Here is a 23461-nt window from a genome sequence, read left to right as displayed (position 1 = left end):
GCCAGAGCTGTTACACAGAGAAACTCTGTCTTGAAAAACCAAAAGAAAAAAAAATGGCTTCTGGAGAATTTGCAATTCCAGAGAGATGCCCAGAACATACTGAGAAAAGGAGACCAATCAGTCATACAACAGAATTTCTTCTTCATTTAAAAATACATGCAGCCAGGCATGGTGGTGTATACCTTTAATCCCAGTATCCAGGAGGGCAAAAGCAAACAGCTCTGTGAGTTCGGGGTTAGCCTGGTCTACAGAGCCAGTTCCATGAGACCCTGTCCCAAACCAAACCAAAAAGCTGGGTGTAGTAGCACACGTCTTTAATCCCAGCACTCAGGAGACAGAGGCAGGAGGATCTCTGAATTTGAGGCCAGCCTGGTCTACATAGAGAGAGATCCTGACTCAAAAAAAAAAAAAAAGAAAGAAAGAAAAGAAAAAGAAAGAAAGAAAAGAAATATACAAAACAGGGGTTACCCCAGAATAGGGAGATGGTGGGTGGTTTTCATTTTCTTAAGAACACTCTCAGCTGGGTGTGGTGGAGCATGCCTTTAATCATAGCACTCGGGAAGCAGAGGCAGAGTTCGGGGCCAGCCTGGTCTACACAACGAGGCTAAACAGAGAAATACTGTCAAAAAAAAAATATCTCTTCTGCCAGGTGCTTTAATCCCAGCACTTGGAAGGCAGAGGCAGGTGGATCTCTGTGAGTTTGAGGCCAGCCTGGTGTACAGAGTGAGTCCAGGACAGCCAAGGCTACACAGAGAAACCCTGTCTCAGAAAAAAGAAAAGAAACCTCTCCTGTGGGGCCGGGAGACGGCTCGGCGGTTTAGAGCACTAGTTCTTGCAGGGGACCTGGCTTCTATTCCCAGCATCCACATGGCAGCTCAGACATCTGTAACTACAGTTCTGGGGACCTAACACCATCTGTGGGGCCAAGCATGCATACACATGTACATACATGCAGAGAAAACACTCAAAATGAATGGATCTAAGTGTTTAAAAAAAGATCTCCATTCTAAACTCAGAGCTAGGGAACTCTATGACTCCCAATAAGAATGTAGAGACCACTGTTCTGAAGCAAGGTCTCAGCCCAGACTGGCCCGCAACTCAGGATCATCCCGCTCAGCCCCAGTAGCGGAGATCACAGACGCTATACAATCACGTCATAGCTCAGGCTTTCATGATGCCTGGGGCCCTCCTGTAGCACAGCCTTCAGCTCACAGCCAGCCACTCCCCACCCCCTGCATCCCCAGATGCTCCAGCACTGCTTCACCCACCTGAATGGACGTCATGACCCCGTTGGCAAAGACAGAGAGTTTTCCAGCAACGGAGCGCACGCCTTGCTTGAACTGAGCCATGTCCGGGGCGTTGGGCAGCACATTTGAGAGGTTGTAGTTTCCTGCGCACAGAAAGATGCCAGGTTGCCCCTCTTCCAAGGACACATGTAGCTCAGTGAACCCACCCTGCTCTCCTGCCTCCTCTCAGGCACCGCTGTGTCCAGAGTGAGAGAGATCTTGCAGTGGGGCAAGGTTCAGAGGGAAGTACTGGTCCCACCACAGCAAAGGGCGTGTGGCACTATATGCCAGGCTGAGAGCTAGTGACTGAGCATGGGGACAGAGCATCAGCCCAAGGACAGGGCTCCAGCTCGTATGTGAGCCTGCTCCGGCAGAGAAGAGAGAGCCTGGGGGCAGCTGGGAGGAGGGAAGGACAGAGAGCATACAGACAGAAAGGCCTGGACCATGGAGGGGCTGCAGACAGAGGGGCCTGAAGGACAATGGGACATCAGGCCTCTGTCCCTTCCACCCCCCAGGGGAGTCATGGATCTTACTATTTAATGAGATATTATGGACTGAATTCTCAGAAATGGAGACAAATCAAGAGAAAAGCCCATGATTTTAAGAATGATGGAGCTGCCCAGCCTGGTGGCACACGCCTTTGGGCGGCAGAGGCAGGTGGATCTCTGTGAGTTCGAGGCCAGCCAGATCTACAAAGACAGTCCAGGATAGCCATATCTACACAGAGAAAGCCTGTCTCAAAAACAAACAAACAAACAAACAACAACAATAATAATAAAAAGATAGGTCTAGCAAGAATCAAACAGTACAGTTACTTCTCTGAGGCAGGCACTGCTGCCACCATCACGCTGACATCAGAGGCCACCAGGCGGAGGAGCTGGCATCTGGGTCTCAGGGTGGTGCTGCCTGAGGATGTGGGTAACCAGTGAGCAGGCAAAGGCCTGGTGCGTGCATGGTAGTCCACCTATGATTCCAGTTCTTGAAGGGCAGAGATTGGGGATTCCTCAGAGCAAGACTAGTCCAATCTGTGAGCTCTGGGTTTGATTTAGAGACGCTGGCTCAAAGAATAGGATGAAGAGTACTGAAGGAAAATTTCTATTCAGTCTCCACATGCTTGGGCATGCGTGTGTGTACACACACACACACACACACACACACACACACACACACACACACACACACACACACACACACACACTCTTACATGCTAAAAGCATCAAGGACTAAGCTGAGATGTGAGCTTTTTTCTAACATGGCTGTCATCTGGGGCCCCAAGCACCCTGAGTCAGGGGATGACCTGGCACCTCACAGAGACCCGGAGTTGCTATAGATTGAGCATCAGGGTTCAGTGGACCTTTGTTTCTGGTGGGGCTCGAGGCAAGCTTGAGCTGGCCAGGGCTCTGTAGCAATCTTAAGGGCAGAAGGACGTGGTCACTTCAAAGAGCCTTTTTTTCCTTTTGTTATTTTTTTTAAACAATAATGTTTCTGAATAAATGTTCCAGGAGGTTGGAATAGAAAAGCATGAGAAGATTTTAGCAACCTGGTTGTGGGGCTGGCCGGCCTGGCTGGCTCCAACACGAGGAGCCAGCACTGCTGGTGTAGGCGCTGGCTTGACAAAAGAGCAGGACATGAGGGTCAAGCCTCGCTGGGCAGTGACTGACCAAGAACAGCCCAGGCACCTGAGGTCAGAAGGGTGGCACAGGGAGCCATGGCCCCTGCTTAGCCCTGTCAGGCTGGCCCACCTGTCTCTCTGAACACTGTTGCCTCCCTGCCAGCTTACTCGCTCTACCAGCACAGGCCAGCTTAGAGTGGCTCTCCCTGCCTAAGCTCAGTAAGCCGGAAGTGCCGCTGTTGCTGAGGGTAATATCGACAACACATGCTCGAACCTCCACACAGAAAGTTCCAGAGAGTAGAGACTACCCTAAGCCTTCTCTGTTGAAGGTGCATCTAATCCACAGTCTGAAAGGTAGGGTGGCTGCCTGGATTGTCACCCCACACAGACACTCAGGCCCTCTCTATGCCAAAGGCAGACTGCTTGTGAGGGAAATGCTGCCAACCAGGGTGCCGAGGTCACCGGCCTGCAGCATGGGCTCCCGAGACCTCCTCTTCACGGTTCTGTCCCTGAAATGACCTCAGAGGCTGCTGCCATCTCAGGCTCACCCTGTGGTCCGGTGGAGGCTCTGTGGGGTACTCACACAGGCCTTCTGGGACAGGGGGTGCACGGGTAGATGCAGAAGGCACAGCTCTGTGTGGACAGTGAAGGCCTGCTCTGGGACTTACACCTGGGCTCATGGTTGGACTCCGGTCCTGGGGTGACAGACACCCCCTGGTCATGAGAGCAGGGCACATCAGGGGCAGCGGAGACAGGTGCTTCCTCTCCACCTGCCTTCCACAAGCTGCGCTGTGTGTTTCCTAAGAGTTACTCCCTTCTTCGTGCCTTGGTGTGTCCTGAGGGCTGAGGGGCCTGTGAGGTGAGTCCCCACAGGGACTCGTTCCGGGACTGGCTGGCTGGTACCTTACACAGCAGCTCAGGCAGGAGACAGAGGCTAACCTTGCCATGACCCCAGCTAGCGAGTGGCTGGACTCTCACAGGTCACAGGACGCCCCGCACGCCCCTTACCTGCTGCCTGCTTCCTCTGCTCATCGAAAAGATCTGCGGAGCTTATGGCGGAGCTGGCTGACAGCCTCTCCAGCCGCGCCCGGGTCTCAAACTAGAGGGAAAAAGAGGTGGAGTTAGAGTCTAAGAACTGCTGAAGAGAGACTGCTTTCTTCCCCTTGGCTCTCTACCTCCCATGTCACCCCCAGCCAGGCCCTGGAGAGGGGCGTGGTCTGCAGTGATGTAGGCCACTTAGCATCCCACATCACTGCCAATGAAGTCAGTATGAGCTCATGACTGCCGCTCAGCCACTCTAACAAAGTCCTCAGTGCCTGGCACACCACAGCACATCAACTTGAATGGCTTCAAGTATGTGTGTGTGTGTGTGGTATGTGCGTGCAGTATGTATATGTGTGTGAGTGCATGGTGTGTGTGATGTGTATGTGAGTGTGTGTGGTGTGTGTGTGTGTGTGTATGTTACTGGGGATGGAACAATCCAGGGCCTCAAGCATGAGCTGTACTCCAGCCCATCAACTTTAAGATAAAACCAAGTTGAGGGGCTGGAGGGAGCCCTCTGGCAACAAAGCCTTTGGAAATGACTCCTGAGAGCTCAAGCCCCGCCCCAGCACTGGAGGTGGGGGGTGGGGGCTGGGGGTAGGGCTTAGCCTCAGCTCAGCCAAATTCTGAGAAAGGGGTCAGGTGGCTAATGAAGCATCTGCCCACAAACATATCCAGGCTGCATTTAACCATGGTTAAACTCATCAAAAGCAATTGCTGGGGGTGGGGGTGGGGGGGGACACGAAGCAAGTGCTGCTACATAAAACCCTCCTAAATTTACTCAAAAGCTACTGACTCTTGGCTGTTCTCCCTAGAGAGGCAGGGGAGCAATGAGACTGGGTCCTTGATTCCACAGCCATGCAGGGTGCTCAGGCAGGCCTGGGCACTAGTTCTGGCTCCAGCACTGTTGTCTGGGGGCCTCTGGCCAGGTCCTTTCTCCCCCAAGTGGCCTGTCCTCTCATGGTCCCCACAGCTTCCCTGGTACTGGAGGCTCCTATGGGAGCTTCTCTGTACTCTTACATCTGTCTGGGCTTGTACTCCAAAGTACATATCAGAGGAAATGGCCTTGACGTTGCCAAACTTCTTCTGGGCTTCATCCGTGTTGCCAACGGGCTCATAGTCCGGCTTCCGGCGGGCACTGGGCCTACAGTGAGAAAACACCAAGCCGTGGTGAAGCAAATTCAGTTCACACTTTCATCTGTGTGGGGTCTTGCTGCTCAGCTGTGCTGGTAAGCACTGACCACGCTGTGTGTGCATGCAAGGACAACGCTGTCCGTCACATAGCGTATGAACTGCATGAGGTAACAGGACATCCCAGTTACGGGGTGACCTCAGGGTATATGTGTAGAGTTCCTGTCATTCACTGTAGAGGTGAGCTGTGGAGCGGAGGACACCCCAACCTACGTGACTGCAGTCAGGTGACAGAGTCAGGTTCAGAGACAGACTGGCAAGGCAGACACTGGATGGCCAGTCCACACAGCACCTTCCTGAATGGGAAGGTCCAAAACTGAACTAGCAGGGGCCAGGAACTCGAGGGTGACGCAGTGTCCTATGCCTTCTTCTTGGTCATTGCACGGCTGGGTGCTAGTCAAGCTTAGGAGAAATGTGTCAGGTGTAGTGGCACGAGCTGTAATGTGAGGCAGAGGCAGGAGGATCTCAATTCTGAGGTTAGCCTGGGAAACTCAGTGAAACACTGCCTCAAAATAAAACAACAGAATTAAGTAAAAAGGGCACAGGTATGGCTCCATGCAGCATGCATGCCAAGCATGTTTCAGTACTGAGTTTAGTCTCCAGCACCACATTCTGGCCCATAGACAGCGGCCCCCCCATATATATACACGTGCACACTCCCCCACATACCCCTCCTAGCACCACACATACGCGCACACACATATATGTCCAGGACCACACATGCAGACAGCAGTCCCCCACATAACATCCCAATAACAGAGAGAGAGAGAGAGAGAGAGAGAGAGAGAGAGAGAGAGAGACTGAGAAAGAGACACACACCAAAGTGCGGAACTGTTTCCTAGGAAAAGGGGACTCTGACAGTTTGCAAATAGTCAAATGCAAGAAGGTGACTCATTCATGAGGGACGTCACCCAGACCCATGGACTCAGAATCCCCAGGGAATTGGCCCTCACACCTGCTTTCTGACAGTCACGGATATTTCTGACATGCGCCCCCAATGCACAGCCACCCGTGACACAGATATCACCCAGCGGTCCTATGCAGGAGGAACCTGGCTCCCCAGCCTGCAGCGCCCACCTGTCTGAGGAGCCCGTGCTTTTTGTGGCCGGCTCAGGGTCTCGACTGCTGTCTTTCTTCCAATAGGAATCAGCGCTGTCATCCCAGCTAGAAAAGGAACTGCTTCTCAACTCCATGGGGTCGTCAAAGTACCTGTTGGAACAGGAGCAAACAGTGACCAAGAAGTATTTATGGATGCTGGTGCCCATCGGGGTCTCTTGCTTCTGGGTATGGGGGGCCTGACTTCCCTGCCCAGTCATGTGCTGAGATGAAGGGCAGCCATGACACTAGACTGGCCAATGAACACGAAGTGACCCAAGGCATCCATTCCGTGGTCTTTGCAGCAACCATGTCTCAGGCAGCCATGCTCTCCAAGGGCTTGGGGGAGGGTGGAGCCTTTCCTTTGCTGTAGCCTCAGGCTGCTGAGGTCGCCAGCCCCACAGGCCCTACCCTATGGCAGAACCAGGAAGAGGCTGCCCTCAGAAGCACATGGGGGAAGTGTCAGCACCCGATGGGGAGGGGCCAGGATGGTAGGTTCTCCTCAACAATGACACTCTGGGGCTGCTTCTTCAGGAATATTTTTCATCTGTGTGAGTTAAAAGCCGTTTCCTGACTGGACTGATATTGGGGTACTTTTAAATTGCAAAATGCCACTTGTGCAAGATGCCACCTGTATAGGTGTCCCGAGCAGTCCACACAGGGCATCTTCCCTACTCCTCCTCCACCCTGTAGGAGCTACCTAACCACACATAGGCAACTCTAGGCCCGCCAGCCTGCACAGGCAGCAGTGGCATGCCAGGACTCAGCGGCTCTTCCTTTCACTGACCCTCTCCCAGCGGGAGCTTTGATTTCCTACTTCCCCATGAGCTTTTCCTTCATGCTGGCCCTCACACTGCACCCTCCTCCCCTCAGAACACATCCCTGCAGTCTCTGGACAAAGCCCCTAATAGCACACTGTCCTGCCATCAGTCCCAGCCCCGACCACACGCCATCCAGACTCCATGGGGCTCAGCAAGCCAGTCCAGTCTCATTATTCTGAATGCACTATTATAATAATGCATCATTTATAATCTGGAAATAACGGACCTCATGATAAAACACCATGCAAGGCTATGTCCCATTCTTAATAGACACAGCACTCTTCCATAATTCATACTATGCAAGGTCTAATGGCTGATGGGTAATTTGGAAGCAGTAAAGGCAATCTGTGGCACCGACTTGCTGGCTCTCAGAGTGTGTTCATGTCACCTCTGGTGCCAAAGAGCCTAAGTCATCGTGGATATCAAGTGAGCTAGAAGGTGTTTCTGTCCCTAGACAACCAGGTCACCATCCACATGACACCAAAATCTCTCTGCTCTAAATGAAACCCCATTTGCCCCAGGTTTCAGACTGAGTAACTGGACCCTGGCACAGTGGCCTTTGAGGCTTTGGGAGTGAGCCTTCTGAATGAGTCAAGGAAGAGGCGTTTCTGAAGGCTCCAAGGCACAAGTGAGCCCCACACCTCCGTGACCTGTTGAGGTCACAGGTCCTCCGTGACCTGTGGGAATGGGAAAGGCCCCACTCAGCAAGCAGCCTTACCCAGAACCCTTTCTCTCAGCAGAGCTGGCTTTCCATGAAAGGGACCCTGCCTCTCCACAGGCATCAGCAATGAGCATGAAAGTCACCAACAGCTGGGGAGAAGGCAGGCTTCCTCAGACCCCAGCCCAGCCTTCATTAAAACCACCCCTGAAAGATCTGATGAGTGGTTTCCAGGTCTAATCACCAACTTGAATTTCTACTGTGTAGCATGTATTTAGAGTTTCTCAAATGACATAGCGTGGACACACACACACACACACACACACACACACACACACACACACACACACGTATGCTGCTGAAGAGTGTACAGGCTGGAGAGGGGCAAGCAGGAAGCAGCCAGCCTCTGACAATGCTGACAAGGAGCCACAGAGCAGCCAGCTCTCTTTCTAAATCACTGGGACTCAAGTTAACATAGAGCTGAGCTTATAAAAGGAAAATAAAAAATAAAAAAAGCTGGGCATGGTGGCCCATACCTTTAACCCCAGCACTCAGGAGGCAGAGTTGGAGGTCAGCCTGGTCTCAAAGTGAGTCCAGGATAGTCAGGACTACACACAGAGAAACCTTGTCTTGGGGGTAAAAAAGAAAACAAAAGAAAAGAGAGAGCCGTCACACAATTCCTTTCCTAGGTGCGTGGATAGGAAACTCAGCAATCGCACAACCTATGCTTGCTCTACCTATGAAATCCATGTCTGCTGGCCACACGACATCAGGAAGCCTGTGTGACCGTGGAAGCACCGTCACTGATAGATGTGTCCCCTCCTCACCAACCCTACATGTGAAAGGGCCCTTGCGTGGTTAATGCAGCTGCCCAACTGGCCGTTCGTGGAGCCACATGTGTCTGGGCGAGCTGGCACCAGAAGAGCCCCGGGCTGTCTGTGGCAGTGCCTCAGCTCTCCCACCAGGATCCTATTCACAGATGAGGAGGCTGCAGCGTGAGGCGTTTTAATGGCCTAGTCACTGCTACATAGTTCTTAAGCGGCACAGCTAACGTTCAACCCAAGCTCCTGTTTTCTATACCTACATGTTATGCCACCGACACCCCAACTTCCTGTGAAGTCAGCTTCTGGTGACCCTGACTGTGGCTCTACTCAAATGACACTTGTCCTCACCACAGCCTCCTGCCAGTTTTGGGTTTACCCCAGGGGACAGCGACACCAGAGGACAGGACCAGGTTGTCCTGGTATCATGGGTTCCTCTCAGAACAGTCACGCTTTCATGTATAGATACATACACAGATATGACCCGTACTGGACTCTGCTGGCAGCTTCCAGAAGCCAGGGTTCCTACAGAGGCTGCTGACGTCTGTGCATGCTCTGCCCTTGCCGTGGCGACCAGCCTCTGCCCTCTCCACTTCTCACGCACACAGAAACGTCTCGTCTGCCTCTAGTTTCAGCCTCAGTCGTTGTAGTTGTAAACGCGGCTCCTTCCACTGCCTCCCCAGCCTCTATGCCCTGGCCCCAGGCCCAGCCCCAACACACCCATGGCCGCTGCGGTGCTCAGACCACCTGGAGCTGAAGTACGACTCCTCGGGGTCCTCCGGGTACTTCCTCCTCGGCTTTGCCAGTGTGGGCGACTCCTGCTCGATGGTCTGCATGTCTGAAGTCACTGAGTGGGAGATGCCACTTGAGAGGACAGAATAAGACAGGAAATATTACATCACTCACTTGCTAAAGCTTTCATCTTGGTAAACATAGGGATGCTGTAAGGTGCACTCCCAACAAACACAAACATAGGGATGCTGTAAGGTGCACTCCCAACAAACACAAACATAGGGATGCTGTAAGGTGCACTCCCAACAAACACAAACATAGGGATGCTGTAAGGTGCACCCCCAACAAACACAAACATAGGGATGCTGTAAGGTGCACTCCCAACAAACACAAACATAGGGATGCTGTAAGGTGCACTCCCAACAAACACAAACATAGGGATGCTGTAAGGTGCATCCCCAACAAACACCAACGGTTGGGAGGGCTGGGAACCCAGTGTGAGCTTCGAAGCTAGTAGTCATTCTGGGGGCTGGACTTCAGGCTGACAGTGCTTCTAGGTGCTTTGTATTAACTGCTAATTATTTTGCTCCCAGGCTGCAGAGATGGCTCAGAGGTTAAGAGCTCTGACTGCTCTTCCAGAGGTCCTGAGTTCAATTCCCAGCTACCACATGGTGGCTCACAGCCATCTATAATGTGGTCTAATGCCCTCTGCTGGCCTGCAGGTGTATATGTAGGCAGAGCACTGTATACATAATAAATAAATCTTAAACAAACATTTATTTTGCTCCCTATCATGTATCCCAATAACGCTGTGTAACCTTGCCTTCAAAATTATCCCCGATTGGCTACATAAAAGGCCTACACACCTGGGCAGGGCAGAAATGAGAGGCGGAGCTAAGGCTCCAGGGCCTGGAGAACAGAAGGATCATGGGAAGGGGAGAGGCAGTGACTAAAGCAGAAGGAGGAAACGAGACCACCATGGGTTAGCGTGCAGAGAACCACGTGGCTGGGAGGAATTTACTGTGAGGGACTGCGTGGCATGGCGTGGCGAGCAGCCCAGATGGAAAGCACGTGCAAGTGTTTATGGGGCTGTTGGTTGGGAAGCAGGCCAGACAGGAATGAGTAAAGCAGATGGCACAGAATGTGGGCTGGGAGGTAAGAGGTAACTTAGGGGGCAATATCTGCCCAGCCTCGGGTAAACTGAGGCTTATTAAAATTCTATCAGGTGTCTGTGTCTTTTATTGTTTGATAGTGGGTTAAATAAAACCACCGTAATAATTATAGGCTACTCACAGTTATTATCAATGGGCATTTTTATTTTCTACAACAGCCAGCCACACTCACAGGGTGTGCCTGAGGATTAGAGGTGTATGCCACTAAGCTTCCCCCGAACCATTCGTATTTGTTGTTTGTGTTGAGACAGACAGGGACCCTTGTAGCTCATCATGACCCTGAGTGGACTGTGATGTTGGGGATGCAACCCAGAGCATTGTGCACACCTCACCCATGAGGCTCCAGCCCTACCCTAAATACCAAAGCAAAGTCAACCGACGGGGAAGGGAGGAGTCCTGAGGACTTGGCTCAGGCTGAAGTGAGCCCGAGGCTGACCCTTCACCGTGAGCAGACGGCCAGCCCTGCGCTATGGTGGCGAGGAGGGGACCCTACCTCCTGCAGCTTCCAAAGCCCATGCCCAGCCTCTCGGCTTCCGCCTTCTTCTGGCCGCTAAGGTTCAGTTTTTCATCTTTCTTCATATGAATGTCAAGATCCTTGTAGGCCAGTCGCAATGAGGAGACACTGCTGGGAAAAGCACATTCTCCTTAGCTCAGCTGTAAAACCATGACCTGATGTTCAAATCGTAGACCGACCGGAGACGACGTGTGATTCACTCTTAAGCGCTCTCTCTCTCTCTCTCCCTCCCTCCCTCTCTCTCTCTCTCTCTCTCTCTCCTTCCCTCTCTTTCTCTCTCTCTCTCTCCAGGGTTTCTCTGTGTAGCCTTGGCTGTCCTAGACCAGGCTGTCCGCGAACTCACGGAGATCCTCCTGTCTCTGCCTCCCGAGTGCTAGGATTAAAAGCGTGTGCCACCATGCCCGGTCAAGCTCAGGGCTTTTTGACTGTTGTCTGACGGGCTGATACCACAGTGTGTGCCACAGTTACTCACGCACAGGATCCTGATTGACATCTCACTGCACCTCCCTTGAACACACCAGTGTAGGCGATTAGTCCAATTGGCTAAGATGAAAATTTGGAAATTACCACCTGTAACTCCAGCTCCAGGTGGTCTGATGCCTCTTCTGACCACCTGATGAACATGCAAACTCCCACAGAGAGAGGGAGCGAGAACGCTTTCTCTCTCAGACAGCATACAGTCAATTGATTCTTTTTTATTTAAAAAGATAAAATATATCTAAACGATTTTATAAATATATAAATCATTATCTGTATTTCAAAAAATTTCTTGTCTCTTTATGTATCAGGCTTCTGAGAACATTTGAAATGGATAGTCACTACCCACCCAGCCACAGTCTTTAGCTTTAAAATTGTTTTATTAAGCCAGCCATGATGGCACACACCTTTAATCCTAGCACTTGGGAGGCAGAGGCAGGCAGATCTCTGAGTTCCATGCCAGCCTGGTTTATAGAGTTCCAGGACAGCCAGGGCTACACAGAGAAACCCAACCACTTTGTTATTATTGTGTGTATTCATGTGGGGTGTGGGGTGGGTGGCACGTATGTGCCATGGTGTGTGTGTGTGTGTGGAGGTCAGAGGACAACTTGTGGGGTCAATTCTCTCCTCTCCCCATGCATTCTGGGGACTGCACTCAGGACGTCAGCCCCACCGCGGGGCCTTGTGCTGATTTCTATTGCACAAGGCGCCAGTGGGCCTGGAGGTGTGCGCACGCTGCCCTTGCTCCAAGGCTGCCACAGCTCATAAAGACATGTGCCCCCCACCCCAGCTGCACCCCACCCCAGTGACACTCAGTGCTGTGAGAAGTGCCTGCGTGTCTACCATCTGCTTCCCAAAGCCCTGGACAGTACGGAGGACCCCTCACCAGCAATCCGCTGACAACCCTGTGCAAAGGTGGCTCCTGTGCCTTGGCAGGGAAGACAGAGGGAGGAGGGTTCCTTACAGGGGACACTGTACACCTTCGCTTGCTCTTTGTCTTGTAATAAGACCTTGGGTCGGCTCTGACCCAGAGCTATCATTTTTCTTTCACTCTCTTACTATCGGCTTCCTTAGCAACCTCAGGGCGGGACACCAGGTGTCTGCCACGGCTCTAGCTGATGAACCTGCAGCGGCAGACCCTCCTGAGATGAATGGAAGAAGCAGCAAGACCACGGGAGGGTCCCCTTAGGACTCCTGTCAGCGCAGGACAGGCTGCCGCTCTCCACCCATTCCTGAGCTCTAACCACTAGAAACACCAGCTTCCGGACTAGCTCCCTCCCTCCCTTCCCCCTGGTGAACACAGAGCTGGGACAAGGTGAGAAAGGGCTGTAGAGCAGTGACAGGTGGTCAGTGGCAGGATGGCCTGGAGAAAGGCAACAAAGTTGCCAAACTGGGTTTCCAAGTAAATCTTTCTTTCCTCCCCAGCATGCACCTCTGCCAGAGGCTTCCTGCGAGCTCCGCAATGGCTCTACCCACCAGCTACAAGCCAGGCCCTCCTCACGTGTTTACAATGAATCCTAAGGACGGATGCATGGAAGGCAGGTGTGGCAGGTACCCCATGCTAATCTCTCTGTGTCCGGCCTCTTCAGGCACCTGACCACACAAAAGAGTGCGTGGGCGTGTCCCACCGCTCTTAGCTCACCAGGCTTTACCTCAAGCCCCAGCAGCACAGGCAAAGCCACTTCCCTACAGCTGAGTTAACCTGTCTCTGCCCGGGTCAGAAACTAATGAAAACAGAAATTTGAGTCGGACAGTCCATTTCTGTTGTAGAGAGACTCTGTCTACACGGGTCAGAGCTGCTCCTGGCCTTCTGAGGGCGCAATAGGGAAGTAACAATCTCAAACCCACCTGGACTGAGAGACTTAAGTCTCGAGCAGCAAACTGCCATCAGCACTAACAGGAACAAGTCACACTGGCCAAGCACCCACTGTGTGACGGCCACACTAACTGAACTCCTACTGCGCCCCGGGGACTGTTGTCAGGATTTCAATAAATAAATGTCATCCAAGCTGTACCTTGAAAGAGCGTTATAAAGTAGAGTTATGTATTTCCCTCTTTATACATTGGACCACAATTCCAGCTAAAGTAAGATTTAAAAAAACACACGAAGACAAGAAACCCCACAGAAGACAGTCCACACAGAAAAAGATCCACAGGAGACAGTCCGCACAGAAACAGGACATCACAGGAGACAGTTCACACAGAAACAGGACATCACAGGAGACAGTCCACACAGAAACAGGACATCACAGGAGACAGCCCACACAGAAACAGGACATCACAGGAGACAGCCCACACAGAAACAGGACAGCACAGGAGACAGTCCACACAGAAACAGGACATCACAGGAGACAGCCCACACAGAAACAGGACATCACAGGAGACAGCCCACACAGAAACAGGACAGCACAGGAGACAGTCCACACAGAAACAGGACATCACAGGAGACAGCCCACACAGAAACGTGACATCACAGGAGACATCCCACACAGAAACAGGACATCACAGGAGACAGTCCACACAGAAATGTGACATCACAGGAGACAGTCCACACAGAAACAGGACAGCACAGGAGACAGTCCACACAGAAATGTGACATCACAGGAGACAGTCCACACAGAAACAGGACAGCACAGGAGACAGTCCACACAGAAATGTGACATCACAGGAGACAGTCCACACAGAAACAAGACTTTACAGAAGACAGTCCAAACAGAAATGTGACATCACAGGAGACAGCCCACACAGAAAGAGGACATCACAGGAGACAGTCCACACAGAAACAGGACAGCACAGGAGACAGCCCACACAGAAACAAGACTTTACAGAAGACAGCCCACACAGAAACGTGACATCACAGGAGACAGCCCACACAGAAACAGGACAGCACAGGAGACAGCCTACACAGAAACAGGACAGCACAGGAGATAGCCCACACAGAAACAGGACAGCACAGGAGACAGTCCACACAGAAACAGGACATCACAGGAGACAGCCCACACAGAAACAGGACAGCACAGGAGACAGCCCACACAGAAACAGGACATCACAGGAGACAGCCCACACAGAAACAGGACATCACAGGAGACAGCCCACACAGAAACAGGACATCACAGGAGACAGTCCACACAGAAATGTGACATCACAGGAGACAGCCCACACAGAAACAGGACAGCACAGGAGACAGTCCACACAGAAACAGGACATCACAGGAGACAGTCCACACAGAAACAGGACATCACAGGAGACAGTCCACACAGAAATAGGACATCACAGGAGACAGTCCACACAGAAATGTGACATCACAGGAGACAGTCCACACAGAAACAGGACAGCACAGGAGACAGTCCACACAGAAACAGGACAGCACAGGAGACAGTCCACACAGAAACGTGATATCACAGGAGACAGTCCACACAGCTCCCAGCCAGTGCTGGGAGTGTTGCTGGGTGTGACAACCTGAATTAATACCTGGGCCCCACATGACAGAACCAGAGAACCTGCTCCTTCGTGTTGTCCTCTGACCTCCACACATGCAGTGTGTGTGTGTGTGTGTGTTTGTGTGCATGCATACATATTTAAATACATTTTTTAAAAAGCCACAACAATAACAAAACCCAAATAACTCCAGGGCTGTGCTGCCCTTCCATTTGCATTGGCAGCACCTGCCTCCCTCCTTGGCCTCCAACTCTGTGATTTTCCTAGTAGACATTTCCTGTAGGGCTAATCACACTCTGTGCAGTTTTGCATGTGGCTTCTTTCTGTGTATAAACTTTCAAAGTGCATCCAGGTATTCATTCTTTTCAGAGCTCAATCAGACTGCACTATGAGGCCACACCATGTCTATTGGGGCACACTGTGTGAAGTTGTGTCTCTGTATATTCCATTGCTGATTGCTAAACTGACAGAGCTAAGTACTAGCCAGATCTTGGTATTGTTATTTCTTTGGTCCATCACCAGTCTTTTTGTTTGTTTGGTTTTTGGTTTTTGGTTTTTCGAGACAGGGTTTCTCTGTGTAGCCTTGGCTGTCCTGGACTCACTTTGTAGACCAGGCTGGCCTCGAACTCACAGCAATCCACTTGCCTCTGCCTCCTGAGTGCTGGGATTACAGGCGTGCGCAACCACGACCGGCTCATCACCAGTCTTATATCTTGTAAATACTCTTCCTCACTTGCCTATTGGTTGTAATAAAAAGCTGATGCTGTATCTAGGCAGAAAGTGGAAGGTAAAACTTCTGAGAGAGAGAGAGAGAGAGAGAGAGAGAGAGAGAGAGAGAGAGAGAGAGAGAGAGAGAGAGAGAGAGAGAGGAATTCTGGGAGAAAAAAGGAAAGGTGGGAGATTTGTCGTGGCCAGACCAAAACGGAGCATAGAGGCAGAGCTAGCCACATTACGAGACTCAGAGCCAAGGTTAGTCTGGTTAACCTACAAAGCTAGCTGGGAGACTACCCTAGCTAAAAGGCCTAGGCTTTAAAATATTAAAAAGCCTCTGTGTCATTTTACCACTGGCAGGTCCGAAAGTCTCGCTAGTGTCCTTTATTCATCAGGGGATAAATTCAGGTTCCTTCTACTCTGCCTAGTGGGGGCTCAAGCTCTGTGCTCGCTCCCGAATACTCTAGGCAAACGCTCTACAACTGAGCTATAAGCCAAGCCTCATTGCTTTCCCACCGCTACCAGCAACCTTACAATCACTTGTGTCTACCAGCATTCCTCACAGTCTTTCCGTGCTGGGGGGGAGGGGCTGTGGGCCCCCCTGCAGGCTAAGTAGGCAGTGTGGCACTAGCTCAGTGGCTCTCAACCTTCCTAGCCCTGCGATCCTTTAATACAATTCCTCATGTTGTTGTGACCCACCAACCATAAGAATATTTTCATTGCTACTTCATAACTGTAATTGTGCTGCTGTCATGAATCACAACTAAATACCTATATTTTCTGAGGGTCTTAGGTGACCCCTGTGGAAGGGTCATTCAAGCCCCATGCCCGAGGGGGTCTCTACACACAGGCTGGGAACCACTGCACTAGCTTGTCTTTTCTGTTACAGTTGCCCTGGTGGGTTGGAGGCGGAACCTCACAAAGACAAGATGCGCATTTTCCTGACATTGCGCCCCACCTACCCTTCCTGCCCAGGGCTCCTCCAAGGTCCACCACTGCTCCCCAGAGCCACCAGTCCTGCCCCCTTTCAAGCCACATGCCGGTATGACACAAACTTTCCTGAAACTACACCCTGCAGTTCATGCTCACCAAAAATACAAAAGGTTTGGAAAACACACCAAGCCAAGGCATAGCTAGCTCTGCTCCCTTGCCTCTGCTAGAGAAAACAAATGAAGCTCACATGGACTCCTCCTGAGGGGCGGCCCTGGCCAGGTCTTCCTGCTCCTTCCTCTTATCCACAGCCTGCGCTTGCCTTTCGATCTCAGTGAATGAGGTGTTCGTCAGCTTCTGGGCTCCCAAGCTTCCTTTTTTGGCTCCAAGCTGAAACATATATAAGATTTTACTCAGTCGGGCGTGGTGGTGCACGTCTGTAATTCTAGCACTTGGGAGGCAGAGGCAGGCGAATTTCTGTGAGTTTGAGGCAGGCCTGGCCTACAGAGCGAGTCCAGAACAGCTAAGCTATCTAGGCAGTTACAGCCTGTAAGTGTACTGTGTACTCAGAGGTCTGTGACCTGCGTGGCCTGTGACAAGCATTTGGTCCTCTTATTTCTGTGAGGCTGGCAATGTCCTTAGCCCACTGCAGGAGAGGGCACTGGATGAAGCACACAGAATTCACTTGATTCAAGAGTTTAGCCAAGACCACCTAGTGAGGTAGCTGGAGTGGGTAATGGGAAAGTCGGGGGTGCTCCACACAACCCCTGCCTACAGGAATGACATTGCAGGGCATTGCCTTCATGGAAAAGTCTTCATAAAACCATCCTCATAAATCCCAGCACTCGGGAGGTAGAGGCAGGCGGATCTCTGTAAGTTCGAGGCCAGCCTGGTCTACAAAGTGAGTTCAGGAGAGCCAAGGCTACACAGAGAAACCCTGTCTCAAAAACCAAACAACAAAACAAAAAAACCAAACCAAACCCAAACAACAATTAAATATACTCATTGATCAAGAAAGCCACTTATCTTATGGCTCGTGAGAATACTGCCCTGATCAGAGTGGGAAGAGAGCCAACTATAGTTTGTTTGTTTGCTTGTTTTGAGACAGGGTCTTACTGTGTAGCCCTGGTTGTCCTAGAATACACTATGTATACCAGGCTGGCCTCCAACTCACTGAAATCTTCTTGCCTCTGACCCCCAGGTACTAAGATTAAAGACATGTACCACCATACTGTCTTATGAAAGCCACTACCATGTGCAATGAATATATTCCAGTTTAAAAAGAAAAATCATAGGAGAAAGTGGACCTCTAGCTTGAGAGCCAAATTCTTGTGTATTTTTTACATTAACACAATACTCACTCCTTTTTTTGCTTGATTTGGTTTCTTTTTTATAATGGATGAAACTTCTGCCAAAAAATAAAATAAAATAAAGTCAGATATGTAGAAATCCCACATTACTTCTCTGTTCTAGTGAGTTGTATCAGATCCTTGCTTGTTTGTGGTCAGCATGGAGTCAGGGTACTGTCATACACCACCCCACCTCAGAGCAGACATCTGTTCTCAACACCACACTAGAGAAACACAGTCTGGGCTTGTCCACAAGCAGTTAAAAAACACCGAGATGATCCCGGCACTCAGGAGGCAGAGGCAGGCGGATCGCTGTGAGTTCGAGGCCAGCCTGGTCTACAAAGCGAGTCCAGGACAGCCAAGGCTACACAGAGAGACTCTGTCTTGAAAAACAAAACAAAACAAAAGACAAAACAAACAAACAAAAAAAACCAAACAAACCAAAACAAAAAACACCGAGATGGTTCGGTGAGTAAGGTGCTCGCTGGCAAGCCTGATGACCTGAGTTTGCTCCTGGGGACCCATGTGGTGGACTCCTATAGATTGTCCTCTGACCGCAGCACACATGCCGTGCCATGAACCTCACTCCACAAATAAATGAAAAGGAATACTTTTTCCTATTGAATTATATGCATCAAAACCTCCTAAAGCATGGCTGCCGTTCAGGTGAGAACAGGCCTGGGCTGGGGTCCTGCCCTTCTCTGTGTGACACGGCTTGTAAACCTTTCAACACTTACTGTGCTGCTCAGCAGAGGGCTCCTCCCGTGCCTGTGGCTCACTTTCTCCCCTTTTTATGTGTGTGGGTGTTTGTCTGCGTGTATACCTCAGATCCCTGCTGTCTTGACTGCACCCCCAGCCCAGGCTCAATACGCTGGCTCTGGCTCTCACCCTGCTCTCTCCCTGCTCTCTCCCTGCTCTCTCCCTGCTCTCTCCTGCTCTCTCCCTGCTCTCTCCCTGCTCTCTCCCTGCTCTCTCCTGCTCTCTCCCTGCTCTCTCCCTGCTCTCTCCTGCTCTCTCCCTGCTCTCTCCCTGCTCTCACCTGCTCTCACCCTGCTCTCTCCCTGCTCTCTCCTGCTCTCACCCGCTCTCACCCGCTCTCTCCCGCTCTCTCCCTGCTCTCTCCTGCTCTCTCCCTGCTCTCACCTGCTCTCACCCTGCTCTCTCCCTGCTCTCTCCTGCTCTCACCCGCTCTCTCCCGCTCTCTCCCTGCTCTCTCCTGCTCTCTCCCTGCTCTCTCCCTGCTCTCTCCTGCTCTCTCCCTGCTCTCTCCCTGCTCTCACCTGCTCTCACCCTGCTCTCTCCTGCTCTCACCCGCTCTCACCCGCTCTCTCCCGCTCTCTCCCTGCTCTCTCCCTGCTCTCTCCCTGCTCTCACCTGCTCTCACCCTGCTCTCTCCCTGCTCTCTCCTGCTCTCACCCGCTCTCACCCGCTCTCTCCCGCTCTCTCCCTGCTCTCTCCTGCTCTCTCCCTGCTCTCTCCCTGCTCTCTCCTGCTCTCTCCTGCTCTCTCCCTGCTCTCACCCGCTCTCTCCCGCTCTCTCCCTGCTCTCTCCCTGCTCTCTCCCTGCTCTCTCCCTGCTCTCTCCCTGCTCTCTCCCTGCTCTCTCCTGCTCTCTCCCTGCTCTCTCCTGCTCTCTCCTGCTCTCTCCCTGCTCTCTCCTGCTCTCTCCCTGCTCTCTCCCTGCTCTCTCCCTGCTCTCACCCGCTCTCTCCCGCTCTCTCCCTGCTCTCACCTGCTCTCACCCTGCTCTCTCCCTGCTCTCTCCTGCTCTCTCCCTGCTCTCTCCCTGCTCTCTCCCTGCTCTCCCTGCTCTCTCCCGCTCTCTCCCTGCTCTCTCCCTGCTCTCTCCCTGCTCTCTCTCTGCTCTCACCCGCTCTCTCCCTGCTCTCACCTGCTCTCACCCTGCTCTCTCCTGCTCTCTCCCTGCTCTCTCCCTGCTCTCTCCCTGCTCTCTCCCGCTCTCACCCGCTCTCTCCCTGCTCTCTCCCTGCTCTCTCCCTGCTCTCTCCCTGCTCTCTCCCTGCTCTCACCCGCTCTCTCCCTGCTCTCACCTGCTCTCTCCTGCTCTCACCCGCTCTCTCCCTGCTCTCTCCTGCTCTCTCCCTGCTCTCTCCTGCTCTCACCCTGCTCTCTCCTGCTCTCTCCCTGCTCTCTCCTGCTCTCTCCCTGCTCTCACCCGCTCTCTCCCGCTCTCTCCCTGCTCTCACCTGCTCTCTCCTGCTCTCACCCGCTCTCTCCCTGCTCTCTCCTGCTCTCTCCCTGCTCTCTCCTGCTCTCACCTGCTCTCTCCTGCTCTCACCCGCTCTCTCCCTGCTCTCTCCTGCTCTCTCCCTGCTCTCTCCTGCTCTCACCCGCTCTCTCCCTGCTCTCTCCTGCTCTCTCCCTGCTCTCTCCTGCTCTCTCCCTGCTCTCTCCTGCTCTCTCCCTGCTCTCACCCTGCTCTCTCCCTGCTCTCTCCTGCTCTCTCCCTGCTCTCTCCTGCTCTCACCCGCTCTCTCCCTGCTCTCTCCCTGCTCTCTCCCTGCTCTCTCCCGCTCTCACCCGCTCTCTCCCTGCTCTCTCCCTGCTCTCACCCGCTCTCTCCCTGCTCTCACCCTGCTCTCTCCCTGCTCTCTCCCTGCTCTCACCCTGCTCTCTCCTGCTCTCTCCCTGCTCTCTCCCTGCTCTCTCCTGCTCTCTCCTGCTCTCTCCCTGCTCTCTCCCTGCTCTCACCTGCTCTCTCCCTGCTCTCTCCCTGCTCTCTCCCTGCTCTCTCCTGCTCTCTCCCTGCTCTCTCCTGCTCTCTCCCTGCTCTCTCCTGCTCTCTCCCTGCTCTCTCCTGCTCTCTCCCTGCTCTCTCCTGCTCTCTCCCTGCTCTCTCCCGCTCTCACCCTGCTCTCTCCCTGCTCTCTCCTGCTCTCTCCTGCTCTCTCCCTGCTCTCACCCGCTCTCACCCGCTCTCTCCCTGCTCTCTCCCTGCTCTCTCCCTGCTCTCTCCTGCTCTCTCCCTGCTCTCTGCTGCTCTCTCCCTGCTCTCTCCTGCTCTCTCCCTGCTCTCTCCCTGCTCTCTCCTGCTCTCTCCTGCTCTCTCCCTGCTCTCTCCAGCTCTCTCCCTGCTCTCTCCCTGCTCTCTCCCTGCTCTCTCCTGCTCTCTCCCTGCTCTCTCCTGCTCTCTCCCTGCTCTCTCCTGCTCTCTCCCTGCTCTCTCCTGCTCTCTCCCTGCTCTCTCCCTGCTCTCTCCCTGCTCTCTCCCTGCTCTCTCCTGCTCTCTCCCTGCTCTCTCCTGCTCTCTCCTGCTCTCTCCCTGCTCTCTCCTGCTCTCTCCCTGCTCTCTCCCTGCTCTCTCCCTGCTCTCTCCTGCTCTCTCCCTGCTCTCTCCTGCTCTCTCCCTGCTCTCTCCTGCTCTCTCCCTGCTCTCTCCTGCTCTCTCCCTGCTCTCTCCCTGCTCTCTCCTGCTCTCTCCTGCTCTCTCCCTGCTCTCTCCTGCTCTCTCCCTGCTCTCTCCCGCTCTCACCCTGCTCTCTCCCTGCTCTCTCCTGCTCTCTCCTGCTCTCTCCCTGCTCTCACCCGCTCTCACCCGCTCTCTCCCTGCTCTCTCCCTGCTCTCTCCTGCTCTCTCCCTGCTCTCTCCCTGCTCTCTCCTGCTCTCTGCTGCTCTCTCCCTGCTCTCTCCTGCTCTCTCCCTGCTCTCTCCCTGCTCTCTCCCTGCTCTCACCCTGCTCTCTCCCTGCTCTCTCCTGCTCTCTCCCTGCTCTCTCCTGCTCTCTCCCTGCTCTCTCCTGCTCTCTCCCTGCTCTCTCCTGCTCTCTCCCTGCTCTCTCCTGCTCTCTCCTGCTCTCACCCTGCTCTCTCCTGCTCTCTCCCTGCTCTCTCCTGCTCTCTCCTTGCTCTCTCCCTGCTCTCTCCTGCTCTCTCCCTGCTCTCTCCTGCTCTCTCCCTGCTCTCTCCTGCTCTCTCCCTGCTCTCTCCCTGCTCTCTCCTGCTCTCTCCTGCTCTCTCCTGCTCTCTCCCGCTCTCTCCCTGCTCTCTCCTGCTCTCTCCTGCTCTCTCCTGCTCTCTCCCTGCTCTCTCCTGCTCTCTCCCTGCTCTCTCCCTGCTCTCTCCTGCTCTCTCCCTGCTCTCTCCTGCTCTCTCCCTGCTCTCTCCCTGCTCTCTCCCTGCTCTCTCCCTGCTCTCTCCTGCTCTCTCCAGCTCTCTCCCTGCTCTCTCCCTGCTCTCTCCCTGCTCTCTCCTGCTCTCTCCCTGCTCTCTCCTGCTCTCTCCCTGCTCTCTCCTGCTCTCTCCCTGCTCTCTCCCGCTCTCCCTGCTCTCTCCCTGCTCTCTCCTGCTCTCTCCCGCTCTCTCCCTGCTCTCTCCCTGCTCTCTCCTGCTCTCACCCTGCTCTCTCCTGCTCTCTCCTGCTCTCTCCCTGCTCTCTCCTGCTCTCTCCCTGCTCTCTCCTGCTCTCTCCCTGCTCTCTCCTGCTCTCTCCTGCTCTCTCCCTGCTCTCTCCTGCTCTCTCCCTGCTCTCTCCTGCTCTCTCCCTGCTCTCTCCTGCTCTCTCCCTGCTCTCTCCTGCTCTCTCCCTGCTCTCTCCTGCTCTCTCCCTGCTCTCTCCTGCTCTCTCCCTGCTCTCTCCTGCTCTCTCCCTGCTCTCTCCCTGCTCTCTCCCTGCTCTCTCCTGCTCTCTCCCTGCTCTCTCCTGCTCTCTCCTGCTCTCTCCCGCTCTCTCCCTGCTCTCTCCTGCTCTCTCCTGCTCTCTCCTGCTCTCTCCCTGCTCTCTCCTGCTCTCTCCCTGCTCTCTCCCTGCTCTCTCCTGCTCTCTCCCTGCTCTCTCCCTGCTCTCTCCCTGCTCTCTCCTGCTCTCTCCCTGCTCTCTCCCTGCTCTCTCCTGCTCTCTCCTGCTCTCTCCTGCTCTCTCCCTGCTCTCTCCTGCTCTCTCCCTGCTCTCTCCTGCTCTCTCCCGCTCTCCCTGCTCTCTCCCTGCTCTCTCCTGCTCTCTCCCTGCTCTCACCCGCTCTCTCCCTGCTCTCTCCCTGCTCTCTCCTGCTCTCACCCTGCTCTCTCCTGCTCTCTCCCTGCTCTCTCCTGCTCTCTCCCTGCTCTCTCCTGCTCTCTCCCTGCTCTCTCCTGCTCTCTCCCTGCTCTCTCCTGCTCTCTCCCTGCTCTCTCCCTGCTCTCTCCCTGCTCTCTCCTGCTCTCTCCCTGCTCTCTCCTGCTCTCTCCCTGCTCTCTCCCTGCTCTCTCCTGCTCTCTCCCTGCTCTCTCCCTGCTCTCTCCCTGCTCTCTCCCTGCTCTCTCCTGCTCTCTCCCTGCTCTCTCCTGCTCTCACCCGCTCTCTCCCTGCTCTCTCCTGCTCTCTCCCTGCTCTCTCCTGCTCTCTCCCTGCTCTCTCCTGCTCTCTCCCTGCTCTCTCCCTGCTCTCTCCTGCTCTCTCCCTGCTCTCTCCTGCTCTCTCCCTGCTCTCTCCTGCTCTCTCCTGCTCTCTCCCTGCTCTCTCCCTGCTCTTTCCCTGTGCACCCTTCTCTTGCAGACAGCCCTGGCCAGGCCCAGTTTGCTTCTTTTTCTCTCTGTTCTGGGCTCTTCCAGATGCTTCTAACATTCTTTCACTCTTATTTATATAAGAACCTTTCCCTTAACTTTACCACAGAGCGG

At 53.4% G+C, this 23461-nt stretch overlaps 1 protein-coding gene across 4 annotated transcripts in view; it reads right to left on the bottom strand.

The window, feature by feature from the left end:
- The window catches only part of ARFGAP3 (ARF GTPase activating protein 3), a 48566-nt gene that overhangs the window by 2033 nt on the left and 23072 nt on the right, over nucleotides 1-23461 (bottom strand). The window contains exons 8-15 of one of the 4 annotated variants that reach the window (XM_084748363.1): nucleotides 17861-17907; nucleotides 16750-16889; nucleotides 10923-11054; nucleotides 9246-9389; nucleotides 6208-6339; nucleotides 4960-5083; nucleotides 3907-3997; nucleotides 1269-1390 (exon numbers count right to left, since the gene is read on the bottom strand). In XM_084748363.1, coding sequence (XP_084604489.1) covers nucleotides 1269-1390; nucleotides 3907-3997; nucleotides 4960-5083; nucleotides 6208-6339; nucleotides 9246-9389; nucleotides 10923-11054; nucleotides 16750-16889; nucleotides 17861-17907 — 932 coding nt within the window. The remainder of the gene's footprint in view (nucleotides 1-1268; nucleotides 1391-3906; nucleotides 3998-4959; nucleotides 5084-6207; nucleotides 6340-9245; nucleotides 9390-10922; nucleotides 11055-16749; nucleotides 16890-17860; nucleotides 17908-23461) is intronic. The other 3 variants (XM_084748365.1, XM_084748366.1, XM_084748364.1) reach the window with 3 other exon arrangements.

Source organism: Acomys minous (assembly GCF_964271855.1).
Source record: "Acomys minous genome assembly, chromosome: 12".
NCBI lineage: Eukaryota > Metazoa > Chordata > Mammalia > Rodentia > Muridae > Acomys > Acomys minous.
Note: the sequence above shows the minus strand (reverse complement) of the source record. Positions and strands in the feature narration are given on the sequence as shown.